The sequence below is a fragment of the Perna viridis genome, chromosome 14 (assembly GCF_037379345.1).
Source record: "Perna viridis isolate PV_CMFRI_1.1 ecotype Kerala chromosome 14, ASM3737934v1, whole genome shotgun sequence".
In the NCBI taxonomy this organism is placed as follows: domain Eukaryota; kingdom Metazoa; phylum Mollusca; class Bivalvia; order Mytilida; family Mytilidae; genus Perna; species Perna viridis.
Genome location: NC_142458.1, coordinates 13,684,725 through 13,706,090, shown reverse-complemented (window position 1 = coordinate 13,706,090; position 21,366 = coordinate 13,684,725). Strand labels below are relative to the sequence as shown.

General features: G+C 31.2%; 1 protein-coding gene across 2 annotated transcripts in view; it reads left to right on the top strand.

Moving 5' to 3' along the window:
• The window catches only part of LOC148598298 (ankyrin repeat and IBR domain-containing protein 1-like), a 35,124-nt gene extending 24,702 nt beyond the window's left edge, over positions 1–10,422 (top strand). For both annotated transcript variants that reach the window (XM_088560673.1, XM_088560672.1), the window contains one exon: positions 169–10,422. In XM_088560673.1, the coding sequence (XP_088416799.1) occupies positions 169–1,424 (1,256 nt within the window). In that variant the 3' untranslated portion in view covers positions 1,425–10,422. The remainder of the gene's footprint in view (positions 1–168) is intronic.
• Positions 10,423–21,366: the final 10,944 nt, after the last annotated feature.

The following is a 21,366-nucleotide window of genomic DNA, read 5'->3' as shown; positions in this document are numbered from 1 at the left end:
TCCTTTATAGGTTTAAAAAAATAAACAAAATAGCTTTTAATTTGACGCTACTAATTTTGCTTTACTTGCACACAGAATCTTAGTGAAAACTGCAGCTTCTGAACCAGAAAATATGCATAGTGATTAAATCTTCTATATTGATTGTTAACCTTAATTTTTCTGTTTCAGCCATATTGGATAGCACAAAAGTCAGTGCCGAGCAAAGGTCTAGAGATTTGGGAGATATTGTTCAGAGTGCTCCAAATAAAACAGTCAGTGATATTCACCATAGTGACTGTATAGATTGTAGAACAGTCCAGAAATTACTGGCTGATACAGGTATTGGTGACCTTGACCTTGGACCAGAATTTTTATCTGATCTCACAAGAAGAAGCCATAGTCCCAATGTAACAAAATATGTTGAAGAAGGGGGAAGTTGCACTGGAACGAGTGGTGTTGACAATGAGAGGGTACCAGATGAATTACTAGGAGCATGTGCAGCAGATGATAAAACAGGGAATGAATCATCAGACAAAATGACAATCATTGACTTTGATGGTGCTTCAGTTAATAATATCAATTCCACACCAGGCGGTGTCTTCGGTATCATAAAAGATATCTCTGTGTCAAACATTGATTTCGGTGAAAATGAAAAATTAAGTAATAAACCAAGAATCATAGACTCTGTTACTAATAACCATGACAACTGTGTATCTAGAACGTCCAATAAATGTTGGTCTACCATCCAGAATGGCCAAATCAGAAAAAGCAGCCATGATGAGTCAGAGTCATCTGAACTCTTGGACCAAGCTATAGGAGGTAAGGAAGAAACCTCTGCAGGGGAAGATAATTTACCCCTTCCTAATATACATGTAGCTGAGGAAGAGGAGGATGAAGGCCTATCATTGACAAAATTTATCAAAGAACTTTCTTTAAAAGGTTGTGAAAATGATGAAAATATACCTTCTCAAGAACAGTCATTTACAAAAACAACATCGGAAAGACATCCATTAGATTTCCCTCCACGTATGATAACATGGGAAGATAACTCACAAACTTTAGATCTTGACATGTCTGTTAGAAGTGGCTACAATTCATCTGCCAAGCCTTCTCAAGAAATGGTCGAGGCAAAGCATACAATTGACCAAGATTTAAGTATAGTTGATTTTGATGAAGAAATGCAAGAAGCTGAAGAAGTTGTGAGCAACTTTTTAAATGCACAATTGTTAAAAAATTTTCCTTTAGAATCCCAATTTGACAATCTTGAAGAATCTTCAGATTCCTTTGTTTCTGCCAGTGCCTCTGAACTTCAGGTGATACCAAATCTGCCTACTCCCCCTGATCATGAATTGGAATCACCCAGCTATGATTTGGGTGTTAGTCAAGATAGAAGCAGGAAGATTAAAGAAGCTGTTAATGAAGATAGTAGCTCTACTTTTGTGTAGTTTTTTGTGCTATTTTTTTTTTCAGCAGCTTTGGTCATGTACTAGGCAAGTTAAGTACATGATGGGCTTGTAAGTCTTGTTCTGGATTTATTTTTTTGGGAAGCATGAAAGCATTCAAAAGAAACATGTATGACTGGTTTGAATTTAGCTTGCTACTTCAATATGATATTTGTTATTCCTGAACTTTTAATAGTTTTAAAAAAGTTTAGCAAGTACTGAAGGTAAGTGTTTTTTTATAGGGAAGATTGTAGTTCTTAATTTGATAAACAATCATATCCTTTGCTTTTAAGTAGAAGTTTAGGACACACTCCTGTGGATTCACAGGTCACATGACGATACTTTCAAGCCCATAGAAAGCTAATGCAGTAGAACATTTTGTAACCTTCATGCTGAGTTCACATTTTGTTGTGATTGGCCATGATAGTAAAATCTCACATTATCATCTCCACTTTTACATTTTGTCATATTTGTTAATCTCCTTCTTTCATTTACAAAGGGGAAGTTAAGAACAACTGTATATTGCAGTTTTACCTCCGTGGAAGAACACATTCTTAAATAAATTCTGTCTTAACCAAATTCAAATCAAATGCAGTACTTGTCTACAAAAGACATTTTCTGGGGTCCTGTTAATTTGATTCAAGTAGCAGTCTTTATAAAAATCAGACAGAAGGTGATTCACTCATGTTAAAACCCCACAGATTTCAGTTTTATTTCTGGTTCAGAAACAGTTACTGATCACACAATAAGTTTTAGTTTTCATTTGGTTTTTGTGCTTTTGAGATAAAAATTATATAGTTTGTACATGAAATTGGTTGATTACAAGAGTTATCTTTCTTGTTTATGTTTGATTTGGTTGATTTTAGTGGAAGATAAAAGTATAATATTCTAAAAAGTGCGGATCTAAATACAGAAATGATAATTATGTACAAATAAAGCATATATAGACTGAAAAAGCTTTGTTTGTTTGGTGTTTTTCTACAGCATGAATCAGTTTACCATTGACAGTGTCTGAATTTTATGTAGACTGGCACTTAAATGCATTTTGAACCTGTGTAAACTGAATACCTGTCTAAACTGAACAAATTCTTCAGTCTGAAAGGGGTCCAGTTTAGAGAGATTTGACTTGAGTTTGTGCTTTAAGAATGGCAACAATGATTATTAAAGCTTGTGTCGATACATTGTTTGAGGATTGAATAGTTTTACCAGAATGATTGTATTTGAATATAAGTTCACAGATAGATGTTTGTTTTAAATTTTAATGTACTTGTTAAGGCTTGCCTAAGTGTATGTAGAAGTTTCATCATACATGTTATTATCAAATAAACAAGAAGTGATTTGTGAAAGTACTATTGTTTATGGGGACCAATTTTCATGGTTGTCATTCGTAGGCCAAATGCTGAAATTTGGATTCCAACGGAAAGGAGATTTCCATAGATATGTATACTGGAAACCTCAAAACCACAAATTCAAGAGTCCATGAACTTCTGTTTTTTCCTTAATTAATCCATGGAAATTGGTATCCAAGAATTTAAGTACTTTCACAGTACTATTGTGTTTCATTCTTGATGTAAACTGTATTCCATTGAATCTTAACCTAGTTTCATAAAAAAAACTCAATTTGAGATTTTCGTAAAATCTTCAATTTAAAGCAATATAATTTGTATTTATTTCATATCAGTCAACCTTTGGAACAGCATGTGTGGGAGATTCTCTTGCATTGACACTCTCTTGTGGAAAATTTTTACATAATTTTTTTTTTTTCATTTTTACTTTAAACAAAAAATCTCCCAAAAATCTTATATTTTTATGTGGGAGTTTTTATTTATTTTTTTGGGATATTTTTGCAAGTCTTTCCCCTAATGTTGGGGTGTCAACAGGTATGCAAAATTTCAAGAGTTTTATTTTAATGATGAGGGATAGAAATATCTGTGTCACCTTCTTTTAAAAAAGGGTGATTTTTTACTAAAGCTGTATTCCATTTGACCATTGTTCTAGAAACTTACAAATGATTTTTTTTTATGAAATTTGCTTTTTATCTGATTCTAAATCAAACATTTTATTACAAATATTTGATGCTTTATTGTATCTTTAAACTATTTTATCTCATTGCCACTTCAATGCAATTTAAATACTATTGTCAGATCCTAGTTTTTTTTTGTATTACTTATTTTTAAAATCTTTTATTATTCTCATTGACATTCTTTCAAAGTGTCACTTTATATACATGTATCTTCTACAAGAAATTAGCACATGGTTAGGCCCTTCAAAGTTACTTGGTTCCTGGTCATTGTTCGTAAAAAAAAAAAACGATTGAGGGAGGCATTTATTTCATAATTTTATTTCCCACAAAATGTCATGAGGCATCCTCAGATGAGAGGAGGGAGGGTTTAAGAACCTAGTAATTAACTTTATGAGGTTTTAGTTTCTTCACAGATTGAAAAAAATTGTATAAATTGATTGACGATGTGTTTGATGCTGCTTTATTACTGTTGTTATTTCATATTCGGCCATTTTAAATCACAAAAAGCCATTTCAAGGTTCAAAGCTACTCTGTAAACATTAACTAATGTTTTGGATAGAAAGTCATTTCATACTGTAAATCTCATGTTTTTTCAGATTATTTTCGTATATATTAAATACTTTCTTTAAAATAATTGGCAATTGTTAAGCCATGTATATTTTTTTTAATTTTTGAAGTTAATATGAATACACTACATGCGTAAGCGCTACAACTGAAACTCAAAAATTAATACTTACCTTTTGTACCGTCAATATGTGCTCATATTAAGTAGCACTCCAGCTAAGAATCGTGCAAAATGTGATTCCTCATTAAAAAGCCTACATATTTTTATTTTTGATAGTTTGTTTGAAATGTCATAGTAAACAGAAATAAACATGTGGTTTTTCATATAACCCATGCTCTTAGGAGATAAAAATTATATAGAATGCACTGTAGATTTCAAAATCTGTAAATGGCTCTCAAATACAATATAATCTGTATTTTCAATGTCGATTATCTCCTAAGAGCAAGCAGATTTGAATGAATAATTACACATTTCATAGTACAGACCCATAAAACAACTTAATTACAAAAATAAAAATATGTAGCCTTTTTTGGGGTGTATCACATTTTTCAGATTTTGCCTGATTCTTACAAAGACAGCTACTTAAATGTCATGTTTTGTTCAAATGAGTTGTTGCCAAAAGGTTGTCCCAAGTGTTAGAAAATATACATGGGTTAAAGTTAAAGGCCTAAGTGAAAAGATTAATGTTCAATGTCAAAGATAATAAATAAGAAGTTGTTTAATAAAGTGGAAGAAAATAAGAATTGTGCTAATTACTTGTAATGATGTGTTTGTTGGATATTATAATTTTTTTTCGGGTATCAATGCCAAGAATGACAAATGATTGAGGCCCTCAAATTCTTTTAAGCATGTGCAAACATTATTTTATAGATTCTTAATTGCTTTTTCCACAGATATATTTAACATTTGTATTCAAATTTGGATAGTTTATTTATTCTTTGTCAATCTTAATATGATATTCACGAAGATCCATATACTGGCTCTACCGACACCTGACCAGTAATTTCATTTTGTGTCCATCAGATCACTGTTTTTTTTTTTTAAAGACTTTAGTTTTATGATTAACTTGTAAAATTGCTTTTTCCATAGAGAGAAGCATAATTGTAATCATGATTAAATGTAAGTTTTTATAAGAATCAGGCAAAATTGGGAAAAATTAAAAACATGCATGTCAATAACTCACCAATCTGACAATATGATTTCACTCAAGGATACTTTCTCTTCTTGAAAAGATCATTATTTGATTTCTGCATCACTGGATTTCCATGGAAATTTTTCAATAAAATGTTAGAAAAATTAAGTTTTTGACAGAGTTATCTGTCCTTGAAATGTCCATTTTCAGTGCATTTCAATGAAATAATAACTCAATTTACCAGAAAAAAATACAGAAAATAATTGTCTTTTTCCTTGATGATTCTGATGGTGTAAATAGTTGAATTAAACTTTCAAAATGGTGCTTTTTATACAATATTTCACCCTCTGCCTGATTGTTACAGAGACTGGCACTTAATGCCTCAAAATCATCATATGCATTACAGTTATTTTCTTATATCACTTCCATCATATAAGGTCATTGTCAAGTTGAGACAAGTTCACTTAAATTTAAATTTACAATTAAAAATCCTTATCACTTTTTAAGATGCAGAAATTTAGTTCTGTTTGTGTGTTATGGTAATTAATTGTGTTCATTATAAATATAAAGTTCAGTTCATAACAAGTCTTTCAAGTTTTATGTAGAATAATTTTTTGTTGTTGTCCATTTTAGTTTGTTTTGTTGTATGTTAGGACATTGTTTTTTTTTGTTCTGTATTTAAATTATATCACTATATACATTGTACATGACATTATCTATCAAGTTGATAGCTTGTTTTTCTGATAAACTTGATCAAAACAGAGATTCCAATACCCTGCAATAGATTTTCAGATATCATATCTATGTACGTGCTATTTCAGTATTTTTTTCACCATTCAGAACCTTTGTGGAAGACGCTTTTCTTGAACAGTAGGTTAAAATTTTCATTCATATACCCCAATACTCCGTCCTGCCTAAATACAAGTTGAAGCAGAGGATATTATTAACCAGCTAATTTTTGAAAACCATTAATATTCGCTTATTTCACAAGAAAAAAGAAAAAAAAACATAATAAATGGTAGCAAAAATGTCTCTTTATATCAGAAAACTAATTAATTAATTCTTAAAATATATGAATTAATCAGGGGATTTAAAATGAAAGCATAAAAAAGATCAGTTTGATGGATCAGTGACTGACCAGAAACTGATCAGTGATCGATACCATATTGTATTATAGTTGCATAGATTATATCAGGTACTGTACTATCTTTTGCAGAAAAAAAAATAGACATGAAATTAGATTGACATCCTATAATGTGAAAATAAGTATCTATCAGAGTAAATTGATTTAAAGTATCCTTCAGTTATTCAGTAGGCAGTTCAGCGTGTAGCTTATCATGTTTTTTATATCAACAAAGGTTTTGAATATTCATTTACTCAGATGAAAGTGCCACATTTGAGAATCATATGCAGTGCAATGAATGATTGACATATGTTTCAGTTTACATATGATAATTACTTGATTTTTATATGATTAGCATATGTTTGTAAGCCAATATCTAAATATAAGAATCATATGATAACCATATGACTCTATATATGATATTCATATGATTTCAAAGTTATTGTATGATTATCATGTGCATTTAACAATAAATGATTATCATGTGGCACTTTTGTGATCATGTAGATCATTTTGATGTATGCTTAAAGCTGTGATTTTGACAGAATGTATTATAGATGGAATGTGTTATTTGTCTTTTCAATCAAAGTCTTTTTTATACCTGTTTGTTAATACTGATTTATAAAAAAATTGAAATGTTTTCATTACTAATAATTATAGATATGTGAATCTATAAATAATCTTTGATTTACAAATTAATTGCATAATTTTAATTAAAGAAAAACCATGTGTTATTTGTTTATTTTCACTATGAGATTATGTGTTGTGTGATGTATTTATAGCTTTAAGCACATTTTTTTTTTTTACTTATTTTAACACCTGCTCCATGACCATTACATACCTGTTAACCCTTGGAACAGCCCATGTTAGAGATTCTTCCCCATTGTTACTGACTCGTGAGAGATTTTACCTAAAAGCAAACTTTAAGTGTAAAAAATTCAATTATTTAGTAGTTTTCACAGAAAAAAAGGAATTTAAACCAAAAACTTTCTACATTTCTAAGATGGAGATGCAAATTTTTTTGTTGATTTTGTGGGAGTCTCCCCCTGTTGGAGGGTTAACAAATTTTTTTATATGTCTTCATATGTTTGTTGATAATAGAACTTGTTGATCTCAAACAAATACTTATTTTTATTTCAGTTGTGCTCCATGTTTAAAGCATTTATAGCCAATTATAGAAAAAAAATATTTTTGTTCATGAATTCAGTCTGATAAATTGCAATTGTTAACGTTTTATTTGGTACACTAATTCACTGGTATCTTAATTTCAACAATTTTTCAAAATTTAGATAGTTTGTGAGTTATTTAATATTTCCTTTTTTACCAGTATATTGACTATTTTCTTTGTTCTTACTGCTTTATTTTTCTATCTCAGTCTACTGCCATGAGGCAAAAAAAAAATAAGTATCCAACTACCAGCAAGTAAATTATATTGTAGGTAGGGAAATTGTGTTAATGGGGAAACAACTTTTGGACTGTAACGGTGCTTGAGCTCAAATGGCCATAAAATGTTTCGAGTAGGCACAAAATTAGGGTAGGTAGGGTAACAGGAAACAGACATACTATTTTTTTTTTGGCCTGTTACAAAAAATATAACTTTTACGTAAAGTCTACTATGTTTTTGCCGATTTTTTTTTATTGTTTTGACAGAACAATACATCTCGCCCTATCAGGCTCAATGTGATATTTTCTGTTTTGACTGTTGATATTCTGCATGGAAATTTAAGTTCTTAGTAAAGAATGAAACTTCGAAGATTGAATCAAAATTGATACCCCATGAAAAAAAAATATTTTACTGTCCAATTTTCTAATTGTGCCAAGTGACCCCATTTTGTAGCATAAAAGTATGTGTAGTCATTTACTAGAAGGTGTTATATTACTTTTGCTGTATTTTAAATTATTTCCATTGACAACACAGCCAAAAATGTTACATATGGTAATTTACATATGATAATCATTTGATTTACACATAATTCTCATGGATAAATTTTAGCTTGCTTACTAATTCTAATTTCATATAAGGAGAGCATATTATCTTCATATGAAAACCAATATGGGAATCATAAGAAATTTATTTCGTATATTATCTTTTTTTCATATGATTTACCAGTGATTTTCATATGTATTTTTTGGCTTGCTTATGCATGAAAATTATTGGTCGGTTTAAAAATATGATACTGTGAAACCTGTCTAAACTGAACCCCTTTCAAACTTTTAAATACGTTTGGATTAGACAGTTGTTCTTTTTACTAGTGTTAAAATACATTTAAACTGATAATAAAGAACTTTTAAAAGTGTCTGGTTTAGATTTTGGAATGTTTACAGTTTAGTTTATACAGGTTTAACTGTATTCATATGAAAATCATGTGGGAATCACATGAACATTTATAGAGGATAATATGATTTACACATTTTTTTTGTTTGATTACGTATGATTATCATAAGTGAGTTAAAACATGCTTTTTATGCATCATGTAAGAATCATTTTCAAACTAAAACATATGAAAATCATATCTCACTTACTTCATATGTAAGTCAAGTGTTGCGGTATGTCTGAGTTTCATCTGGGCAGTTTTTGGCTGTCAAATTACCTATTTTTTAACATAAGGCCTTGTATCGTTGCAATGGGGTGTATTATTGCGTTTAATTATTAGATATATGGTACAGATGTACATTGTTTCAATACCACAAGAACTTGTCTAAATACATGTACAAAACAGATTTGTGTCCTGGTGAATTTGCAATATATACGTCTGTGAGAACTGTCAAATCCAGCTAGTCCATAATCCTGTATAATTTAAAAGTTACGTTGAACAAATGATTTTCAATTGTTTACATTTTTTTCCTACCCAAAAAACCTATCAATCTGCCATATCAGGCTTTTTTTTTTAATTTCAAAATGTAAACATAGCAGCCAAAACTTCCCTATGAAGTATATGCAATTGAATAGGTCTAATCCTCGCATATTAATGGTTTCACAATCAATTTCAAACTTAATTGCCAAAGTAAGATATTTCATTGGATGTGGATTGTATACATGTTACTGATGAACTAAAGATAGACACTACATACTTCTTTTTTATATTTCACATGTATTAAGCAGCAGACTTCATAACCAGGGTTAGAGATAACAAAAATATATGGATTGTTCATAAAATTGGTTCTTTGCAAGATTTATCTTTCTTGATTTGGTTGATTTAAGTGGAAGATATATAGATGGTATTTTCAAAAACTAAGTCTAGTATGCAGAAAAGACTATAATTACATAAAACTGTGGTATATTTGAATTGAAAAAAATCGGATATTTTTTTGTTTTTTTTTTAGCACAAGGAATTAATCACTTCAACCATGTGCATGGTCTGAATTTCATATGGATTGTTTTGTAAATGTCAGTCTCTGTAAGAATCAGGCAGAATGGGTAAAATTGGAAACATGCTTGTCAAAACCTTTCTAATCTGACAATATAATTTCACTCAAGGATGATATCGCTATTCAAAAAGATTATTATTTGAACACTACATCACTGGATTAGCTCAGAAATTTTTAAGGTTTTTAAACCCTCGAAATGTTCATTTTCAGTGCATTTCAATGAAATTATAAGTCAATTTACCAAATCGATATGGATGATCTTGTTTTTTTCCTTCATTCTGATGGTGCAAATAGTCAAAATAAACTTTCAAATAGGTAGGATTTTTCATATCATGTTTCACCCACTGCCTGAGTCTTACAAAGATCAACATATAAACAAAGTGTCAACCAAAGGTTTAACAGCAATGAACTCAAGGGTACATGATATTTTTTTTAATTATTTAAAGGAGAACGGATATGACGCATGTATGATAAAATGCATCAAATGCACGAACGCATTTCCTTAATACAAACATGTGAATACTTTCAGAGATCACTAAAAGGTCTTCAACTACTGTAAACCCTTTGAATATTCAATTGACACCATTTAGTGTCTACTTATATACTTCCATGCTTTTGTCTAATTTAGATTTGTTTGTGTGAGAAATAAATAGTTCCCAATAAATATTTTGTATGGACCAGAGTCATCACTATGTATTGCTTTGTTATCGATATGTTATTTGTATCTGTTTGATATACTTGTAAAGCTTTTTTGAATGTGCATTAGATTTAATAAATATTATATTGCTATATTGTCTTGAGTCTTTGTGTTAAACTTGTATTAGATTTATCATTGAAAGTAAATCTTTTGATCATATGTTTTGAAATTTATATTGTTTGATGTCATATACATTTTTGTAATTTTCTTCTTACAACCTGCAAGAAACCATAGTATCAGATAACCCGACCCAAAACAGCGTATGAACTTCTGTCATCACATGACGTCAGTCAGCGTCAGTCTTTCTCCATTGAACTGAAACAAACCCACTATGAATTATATATCTGATCGCTTGATTTTTTATCGCGTTCATCAATAGAATATAATTTCAAAACATTGTATCAGATATCCCCATTAGGTATAGATAGACAATGTGGCAGACCCCATTATAAAGATAATGTGTTTGAACAGAACAAGGACCAATTACATTGCGATGTAATATAGTACAATACTATTACATACTGAATCTACCATAACACTGTCCCCGATTATTAATTAATAATTAATTTATCCCCATATGCAATACCTTACAATTACATTATTTTTAATAAGAAATGTATTAAATTATAATTGTAATATTTCTCTCCATAATGAAACTTAATTCTAAAACTTCCATAACAGGGGTATAACATTACATTACAATTTTTTCCAGCATAGGAAGAAACATTTGAAAGAAAGATTTGGTGAAATCATATAAACATATTTTATTTTTGTAAACAAATACATATGTAATTTACTTTATTCTTACGATTGCCGTAAATTAAAGACCAACATTAGAAACGATAAATTAGTAAACTAAAATTGTTTTTTTTAAACAAAATTTGACATGTCTCACCCATTTCCTGGATTTTCCACTGACACCCTCTTAATCAGTTAATGCCCTTAAGTTCTTGTATCAGTCTATAAAATTCATTTTTTTAAAGATCGTTTTGTTTTCAGTACGTCATGCGATATAACCAACAATTGGGCAATTAGCGGTTTTATGAACAAGCGTGAATTGTCCTGAAGTTTGTAATGCAAGCATAACATACTTTGAAATAACAGAAATAACACGAACAAAGAACCAAAAGCATAAGAGCAACTCTAACTCCACCAAAACCTGGAGAATAACCTAGGTGCACCGGTATGGTAAGCAGCCTCTGCTTTTCTAGAAGGACACACCGAGTTGCTCATAAAATGTCAAGTCCGGGGTACACGAAATAGAAAAAAAATCTATGAAACGTTGAATAAATCGGCTTTCATGGTGCAGATGGAAACACCATAAATTTAAAACGATCCTAATGATTTAATTTTAAATTAATTCCTTTTTATTATTTGTAACATATCGCTGACTTATTGACTTTCACATCCACTACATTTTTTACAGGAGCAACGGGAATCAATAAACTTAAATAAAGTTTTAAAAAAGTATTCTATGGTTCATAATGTATTTGTGGCATTTATATTTTTTTATGTACAGAAAAACTCTTTCAAAAATTAGTAATTTCACTTGACGTATATAGAAATTAGAATGTCATCTCAGAATAATGTGTTCTATTGGGGTATATGCCTACGCACTGTTATCTCTGTGAGTTTACACAATAAAAATCTGACTCCGCGAGTCGGTATAGCACAAAACAGGGTCTGTTCGATTAGTCGATTAATTCTTGTCCTGAAATGCAGGGGATATCTGCAAAATGACGTTAAACCATTATCACTCAATCAACAAATATAACGTTTATGATATTTGACATTTTGTGTTATCAAAAGTATATGTCAGGTCAACGATATGTCCTTGTAATAAAACCACTTAAATCCTAATATGGTAACGGATATCCTAAAAGGGAAACGGATGTGCAATATATATTATCCCATGCCATCACTTCAATTTGGATTGTGAATCTTTTTTTAGTAACTTCCTTATGTATACAGAATATTGAAATTAATTAAACATTTTCAAATGTGTGAAATGGTATATTACATTCTTATTTTACCGTTTGAATTTTGTTGACACAAATGATTTCTAATGTTTGAACTTCAAATGTAAAACCAATGACACCTTCCTTAGAAAGACTTATAAAGACAACACGTTCTTAATCGAAAAAAAAAAATGACCAAAAGCAAAAGATTTACTTTAAGAGTGACCAAGGGAACCAAGGTTATAGCGGTAATCAAAAGAATGTAATCCATGGGACAAAGACCAGACATGGAAAACAGACGTACTCAACAAAGAACATAAAGTAACTAAAATCATACACACAAAGTAACAAAACCAAATGAGCAACTATGACGCCACTAAAAACTGGGAGCATGGACCAGATGCACCAGTAGAGTAAGAGTCCTCTGCTTTTCTAGAAACACCCGCCGAGTTATTCATAAAAAGCCAAGTCCGGTGTAGACAAACGAGGAAAGGAAAACTATGACCCGTTGAATGAATCGGTTTTCATGGTGCAGATAGATACATCATAACGATCCACGAGTTCATGATGACGACCATAAAACTTCTGTAGTGATGACTTCAACATAACCATGTTCCAGAAGCCTAATCGTTAGAGTTCTAGCGCGATACAAACAGTCTGTGTAGTCTCGGCAAGCTCTGGCATAACGTATGAGTTGTGATATGAACACTGTATATGCAGGTGCTGAAGGGATGTTGCCACAGATGAACGGAATGTTGACCATTCTGAATGAAAAGTCATCACGTTTGTCGTAAAATTTAGTCAATAGTTTTCATTTACTATCGATTTCTAAGTGTAGGTCAAGATATGATGCTGACTTCACAGTGTCTGTAGTATCCTTTATCTCAAGTTCTTTGGGGTAGATGCGATGTATCAAATCCCCGAAATTAGGATTGTTAAAAGATAATACGTCATCTATATAGAGGAAACTGAGATTAAAGGATCTAGCCAAACGATATTCGTTCTTTCAGATCAGATCAGCTATAAAGTCAGCCTCATACGAGTGAAGGAATAGGTCAGTACAATTTGTTCCCATTGGAATGCCGACTGTTTGTTTAAAAACACGTCCACCACACTAGACAAATATGTTGTCGTTTAAACTTCCAGCATTTTCTTAGACATACACAACAAAGAACACAAAGTAACTAAAATCATACACACAAAGCAACAAAAGCAAATGGGCAACTCGGACTCCATTAAAAATGGGAACATGGACAGGTTCACCGGTAGGATAAGCGTCCTCTGCTTTAAGTATGAGAAAACAAAGACAAAATTTACAAATTTAAGCAAAGAATAACAAGTGAAATTTTTTAAGGGAAATTTTTTGACAAAACCATACATCAAATGTAAAACAGTAAAGAAGTAAAAAGGACAGGAGGAAGTTCACAAAAAAAGACAAAATATTGCGTTTTTCTGGTGCCTTTCAAGGTTTTTTATATCAAGTTCTTTGGATAGATGAAATGTATAAATTCCCCGAATTTGAAAATGTTTAAAGACGAATGTCATCCATACAGCGGAACTGAGATCAAAGTATCCTTTCACACTGTTTGATATCTCTCAGTCTATGACACTTGCGTTAACCTTTCTTAAAATAAGTGACAAAATAAAAGATATTTCTATGCTTAGAATTTTATGAAATTAAGCTGTCACCAAGCTTTACACTCAGTAAAATGAATGGGACTATGTACGGGGCGCCGAATGGGATTTGATATTTTTGTAATCAGAATCAATTTTGTGTAAACAAAATGGAATCCGTCAAAACAAAATCATTTTTGTCGTACAAAACTATGTTATAGACTTGTAATGACAAAATTCATTCTTTTAGACAAAAGTCAATTTTTTGTCACAAAAATCAATTTCGTGAGACAAGTCAATTTTGTGTGACAAAAGTCAATTTTATGAGACAAAAGTCAATTTTGTAAGACAAAAGTCAATTTTGTAAGACAAAAGTCTATTTTGTGAGACAAAGTCTATTTTGAGTAGAAAACCACAGCAGTCCCATTCAGCGCCCCGTACTATGGTGTGTGTTATTTTCAAAATTCAAAATTCAAATTTCATTGTGATTTTATCCTTTGTGAGTGTTAAAAAGGTACAAATTTCTTTCATGTATTCATTTAATTTGACTAATTCTTTTGATCTGCTCATTACAACAAAGAAAAAAGAAAAACAGACATTGTTGGTGGCCTTTGTAATTGTGATTGCAGATTTTGACAGTAAGTGATAAACTTGAAATTTCATGCTTAATTATAAAACAGTCTTAAGCAAGAAATTGAAAGAAGTGTAAAATATGACGAACAATCAAGAACTAAAACAAAATATTGTGCATAAGGTCGAAAATATCTCCTCAATATTCTACAAATGCTATAAAGAAATGCTTAACCCACAGTGTTTTTTTTTGACGATAATGAAGATAATAATGAAGTAAAACATTTGTGCCTACTCATTTCTACTTTACCTCGTGTCTTCATTTTCGACGAAAAGGTGAGAGTCAAATAGTACATGTAAAACATTTATCTGAAAACCCCTTGCATACAAAATATTATGCATTATTAACACTGTTTTACAGAAGTGTTCATGTGGAATGATGAAATATGCCTTGCATGGAAAGTTGTTGGAAATTCACTGGTTATTACTTGCCGAGTTCCTTGAATCTCTTTATTGTATTTCAATAACTGATCCGAGTGATTTCAACTACTGTATTCCTTCACTTCAGGCTTGTAAAACCACGGACGAAAAACATGTGGAATTTTCAATACTTAGACACGAAGTTGTTTTACTATGCTTTTTAAAAAAGACAACGCTTAGAATGGAACTTGGAGATGTCTTCACCGGTCCAGTGGAGGTATTGTGCATGCTAAAAAAAGGTAAAACTAAGATAAGAAACACTTCTAAGTCCTTTTAACAGTGCTACAACCACTGTTGGAAACAATGTCTCTTTTGCATATTGAATGAATTCAAAACATTTATTACTAGTATTGTTATATTTTAATAAACAACTTACTGATTCGTTTATTTAGATGTTAAATCAATCTAAGACTTGTGTCTTTTGCCTCAATTTTCGTCGTTCATGCAAAGATATTTAATACCCATCAACTGGGCAACTGATGCCACTATTTAAATATCAAAGATTTAATTCTTTAAAAAGTGTGTAAAAAATGTAAGTCAATATTTTGATCAAATTAAACTCTGTAAAGTATCACAGACATAACTTTCTATTATGTAAAAATTCACTTAATATGCCGATAACATTTACTGAAATGAATGACCAGAACACTCTCTGGATATTTCGAATGTCAATAAGAAAAGTTTGTTCTCTCTATTTTGTAAGATTTGCTAACAACAAATTAATATCAAGAAGAAGAGACAAGACAAATTTCATCGATATGGCGAGACGAAGAAGGTTCTTTGGTTTATAAATACCAGAAATTAAAACCACAGCCAGCCTCAAGGACGTCTAAATTAAAATGTGTATAAAAAAACTCAATATACGTTGGAAATTCGTTTCAATCCCTAATTGTAATAATAAAAGTTTACTTTGACTATTTTTGCGTAAATGATTCAATGATATCATATTTAACGAATGGAACCTACTTTGTCTGTTGCAGGAAGTGTTCTAATCCAGAATACTACATTGTCTAGGCAGTTAATCATCGCAACAACTGACATCAGTACTAGGGAACATATTGGTAAGTTTTTGTCATTTATACCAAAAGTACCATTCTGAACAAATAATGTATAAGTAAACCATAGTTCACTTCAAAATTAAAGGTATTCACCAAATAGATGCATGAAAGTACACATTTACTTCTGAAGGCGGCGTGAATCAAGTTATTGACGTTATATGTTTCAGCCGAATGATCGCCAAAAAAAAAATCACAGGACTTTAGCTACGCTACGGTCTATGTATGTCACCGGCGACCAACCGGTTCATATAGTGTCATATGACCTTGAACATCATTTATTTTTTGCTAGATAGAAAATACATTCAGCGGATCATATCGATATCGCGGGAAACAAAACTTAATTCATAATATCCATTTAAAGGTTTACACACCATTAGTGTTTTTGCATAAAAAGCTTTGTCAAAAGTAGAAAGTGTTTTATGAATCTTGAGCAAACAGAGATTCACTTATTAATTTCTTTTTAAACTATAACCATTTTAGAACAAGAGGTAAAATGGAGTAATGGTGCATCCATCTTCATCGTAAGAACCGATGTATCTATCCTGTATTCATTGCCGATTCATCTAACCCGATTTGACATTTTATGAGCAATTCTGCGGGCCATGTTCACTTTTATGTTGAGCCTAGATTAATTATACATATTTGCGTCTATCTGCATGTTGTTTTACTTGATTTCCCTTTCCATTTAAAAACTTATTTTGACTTGGTTTGGTACTTGAGTGTCAGCCTCAGACAGAACGAGAAAAATAGTAACAGCATTGTCAATACCCACCAATCTGACAATATAATTTCACTCAAGGATACTATCTCTTTTTTGAAAATATCATTATCTGAAGTCTGCATCACCGGGTCAGCTCAGAAATCTTTTTGAAAATGAGGTTTTTGACAGAGTTATCTGCGCTTGAAATGTTCATTTTCAGTGCATTTCAGTGAAATTATAAGTCAATTTATCAGGGCGATATGGAGAATATTGGTTTTTCCCTTGATTCTGGAAGTGCAAATAGTCAAAACAAACTTTCAAATATGTGGGATATTTGATACCATGTTTCACCCACTGCATGAGTCTTACACAGACAAGACATAAACAAATTGTCAACCATTGATTTAACAGCAATGAATCCGAGGTTACATGATATATTTTATAAGAGGAAGATCAGACAAGTGTAAACACGCCCCTAAAAACCTATTGAATATTCTGTAGACACCATTTAGTGTCTACTGATACTCTTCCATGCGCTTGTCTAATTTATTTTTGTTGCTTGTTTGTGTTAGAGAAATAAATAGTTCCCAATAAATATCATTATGTATGGACCAAAGTCACCACTATTAATCGCTTAGTTATCGAGATGCTATTTTGTATCTGGTTTGATATACATGTGAGCTTTTTTGGATATGCATTAGGTTTAATAAATGTTATATTGCTATATTGTCTTCCTTATGAGTTTCTGTTGTCACTTGACGTTAGTCGGTATGAATTTATTTTTAATTAAAAGACCCTAATCATATATATGATGGCTAATTTTTCGTCTTGGGAAAATTTAGTTTCAAATTTGTATCCGTCATTTTTGCTATAAAAAAGGCCAGCATTAGCTAAGCTTTAAATATTAATTAAGGGACCGCCTCGGTAGTCTCGGGTTAGGGTGCTCGCCTCGAGTGCAGTAGGTTGTAGGCTTGAACCCGACCGATTCACACCAAATACAAAAAAATGATGATGACTGTTATCCACCAAGCAAGCGGTATTTAGGTGATATAGTGACACCTGGTCGGCTCTGAATAAGAATAATGTGTCGGAGTGGGATAGATAGCCTACCTGCATGCTTTTGCTTCTGTGAACTACCACAATACAGATCCGATTCAGCTTTTTAGGTTAATACCAAGCATTGTCTGTTCGACTGGGCAATCATTTTCGTCGTAAAATGCAACATGCGAGCATGTTAAACTTTTTATTTTACAATACAGAGTGGAGAAATGATTTAAATAAAAATAGTAGGCTGAAGAAGACATAAATTCTATAGAAATATTGGAAATTGTAAAATGAAATCCATTGTATCCAGTCAAAATGATATTTTAAAGGAAATCAAATTAACATATCATTTTAAGGGGTTACTGTTAATCAGATATTGCGTTTGATTTCTCATAACAGTCATTCCATAAATTTCAATTTACTTGTGGATTGTTTTTAATATTATGACCCAATTTTGCTAAATAACCAACTTTTGACAATCAACCCTTCATGAGCCGCGAAGTTTTTTTCTTTTATTAAAAAGCATAAACAACATATCAGGTTAGAATATACAAAAGAACATAACTATTTATTGTTGCTCATGCAAAGAGATTCACATTAAATTAGATTATATATTTGGAAAGGTTGGTTGTAATGAAAAACTATTCAGATGATCATTTATATGATTTGGTGTCTAAAATAAATCACAAGATTAATAATTTTTTGGAAATTTTAGAAAATTAAAGCATATTTAATTTACATTTTGTCTCTGATAAACACTACACCCTTTAGGCCTAAGTGTGTCGGAATAGTAAAAAAGCGGAGTTTGGTAGACCAATCCTGAAATCCTTACAATAGCTGCCGTTTGACGTTAAACAATAATTAATCAATCATATCATAAGATTATTTGACACTTTGTGTTATCAAAACAATATGTCATAGATCAAGTAAACGATATGTCCTTATAATGATTTTAAAACTGATCGAAAAGCTAATTCTATCTAATAGGGAAACAGATGTGCAGTTTATATTTTAAGACATAACTTAAATAAAATGTATGTATCCAAACTCCCTTATATTTTTGAAATATTAAAATTAATGAAACTATTGCATATGAATGAAATGGTATGTTACATTAGATATTAAACCGTTTGAATTTGTTTTTAATGTTAAATTAAGACACCTTGCTTGGAAGAGGAAATTAAGTGAACAAGGATTCGAAAGAATATAATCCAAGCGCTTCCCATGATGCAGATGAATATACCATATTGAATTCACGAATTCGTGATGACGACCATATAACTTCTTCTGCGTGTAAAATATAATTTAGAACACAAATTGTAAGACGTTTAGAACGCTACAGATAGTTCATACAGCTTCTATGTTTCAACAAGATCTGGTAAAGCGTACGAGTTGTGATGAAGGGTTATAACAAAATTGCCGAACTGATAAAATCTAGGCAATAGTTAAAAGGAATAATCTACAAGGAAAGTCCGTATAACAAATTGCTATATCATTGCATAACCTCCATACGCATACGGAATGAGAAAGCCTTCGCGTTTGTCGTATAGTTAGTTACCTTTCAATTTTCAAACGTCATCTTTTTGGTGGATATTGTTAGCAATTGATTTCACTTGGATTTTCATCTGTTATTCCTGAAATTGTACTTATTTTATGTATTCAATCTGTTTGTTTGAATATAGTCTTTTTATTTGGTCATTACCAAAACGAAAATTGAAAAACACCGACAGTAATTGTACTTGCCGTTTTTAACAGTAAGCAAGCTTAAAATTAATGTTTGATTAACAATTTTCGGGGATTTGATACATCGCATCTGCCCCAAAGAACTTGATATAAAGGAAACTACAGACACTGTAAGGTCAGCCTCATATCTTGACTTACTCTCAGAAATCGATGGTAAAGAAAAACTATTGAACAAACTTTACGACAAACGTGATGACTTTTCATTCAGAATTGTCAACTTTCCTTTCATATGCGTATGGAGTGTTGATATTACAACTCATACGTTATGCCAGAGCTTGCCGAAACTACGCAGACTTTTTGTATCGCGCTAGAACTCTAACAAATAGGCTCCTGAAACAGAATTATGTTGCTACAATATTGAAATCATCACTACAAAAGTTTTATGGTCGTCATCATGAAATCGTGGATCGTTATGGTGTATCCATCTGAACCATGAAAATTGATTTATTCAACGGACCATAGTTTTCTTTTCCTCGTTTGTCTACCCCGGACTTGACTTTTTATGAGAACTCGGCGGGCGGGTGTTTTTAGAAAAGCAGAGGACGCTTACCATACCCGTGCACCTGGTTCATGCTTCCAGTTTTTAGTGGAGTCCGAGTTGCTCATTTGGTTTTGTTGCTTTGTATGTATGATTTTAGTTACTTTATGTTCGTTGTTGTGTATGTCTATTTTCCATGTCCGTTCGTTGTCCCTGGATTGCATTCTTTCGATTACCGCTATATTCATGGTTCCCTTGATTACTCTTTGAGGCCAATTATCTAAAAATGTACAAACATTTTTTTGTTCCTGTGAACTGGAAATACATATTTCAGTGAGAACTGCCTAAATCAGTTTTTCCATATTCTTGTATAATCTGAAAGTTATGTTATATTTTCTGGTTTGATGTACATGTGAAATTGTTTTGAATTTGCATTAGATTTAGTAAATATTATATTCCTATGTCGTCTTGGTCTTTGTTTGAAACATATTTCATTTACTACACGTACTTTACATAGCCGGGTCATTTTTCAAGTATTATAAGCATAAAAAAGACCATGAACGAACAAACGATTTACGCATAAATAACAGATCTGTAAGTACAAACAGTACCTCCACTAAAAATTTCGGAATTACTTTGGAACGGTTAGATGTTATATTGCATTACCCCATTTACTTCACATATTTAATTGAAATACCTAAAACATGCAACTTGACAATATGTTCTAGTTTTTATCATTGTATTTTGTAATCTTAAATTTTCATTTTTGATGACTGACATAGTATTGATAAAAACTATGTGTCATACGTTAAGTGTAATAAATATAATATGGGGACAAAATTGAAATTAAATGCGGAAATCGGATATACAATATGTTTTTGCCAGATTCATTCCTATATATGCATTTCCTTATTTGATGAAAACATGTTATTAAAACCAAAAGAGCTATTGAATAAAACGGTATGTAAAATTAGTTTTTAAATGAAATAATCGTTAACTTATAAATTCATGTGTTTTGTTGATACACTTACTAGCAATGTTCAAATACTTTTAAATCGTAAAAAATATATTAAAGCTTTGGTTAAATGGTATTCAAAGCTAAATTGTTCATGGATAAATATTTAATGAAATGGAAGAGGAAGATCACAAACATGTCAATACGTATAATGGCAGAAGTGTGTTCAGTGCTCATTCAAAACCAGAAAACTTTGGAAAATTCAGGAAAAAATAGGTCAATCAAAACTTTAAGTGAGGAAACAGGCAAAATAAAAACAAGAAATAAAAAAGTAAAAATAATAGACCATTGAAACAACAAACAACAACAACAAACAACGAGAAGAAACTGCTTCATTGTCTTACAGATATAATTACAAATAATTTATGTTTACTTA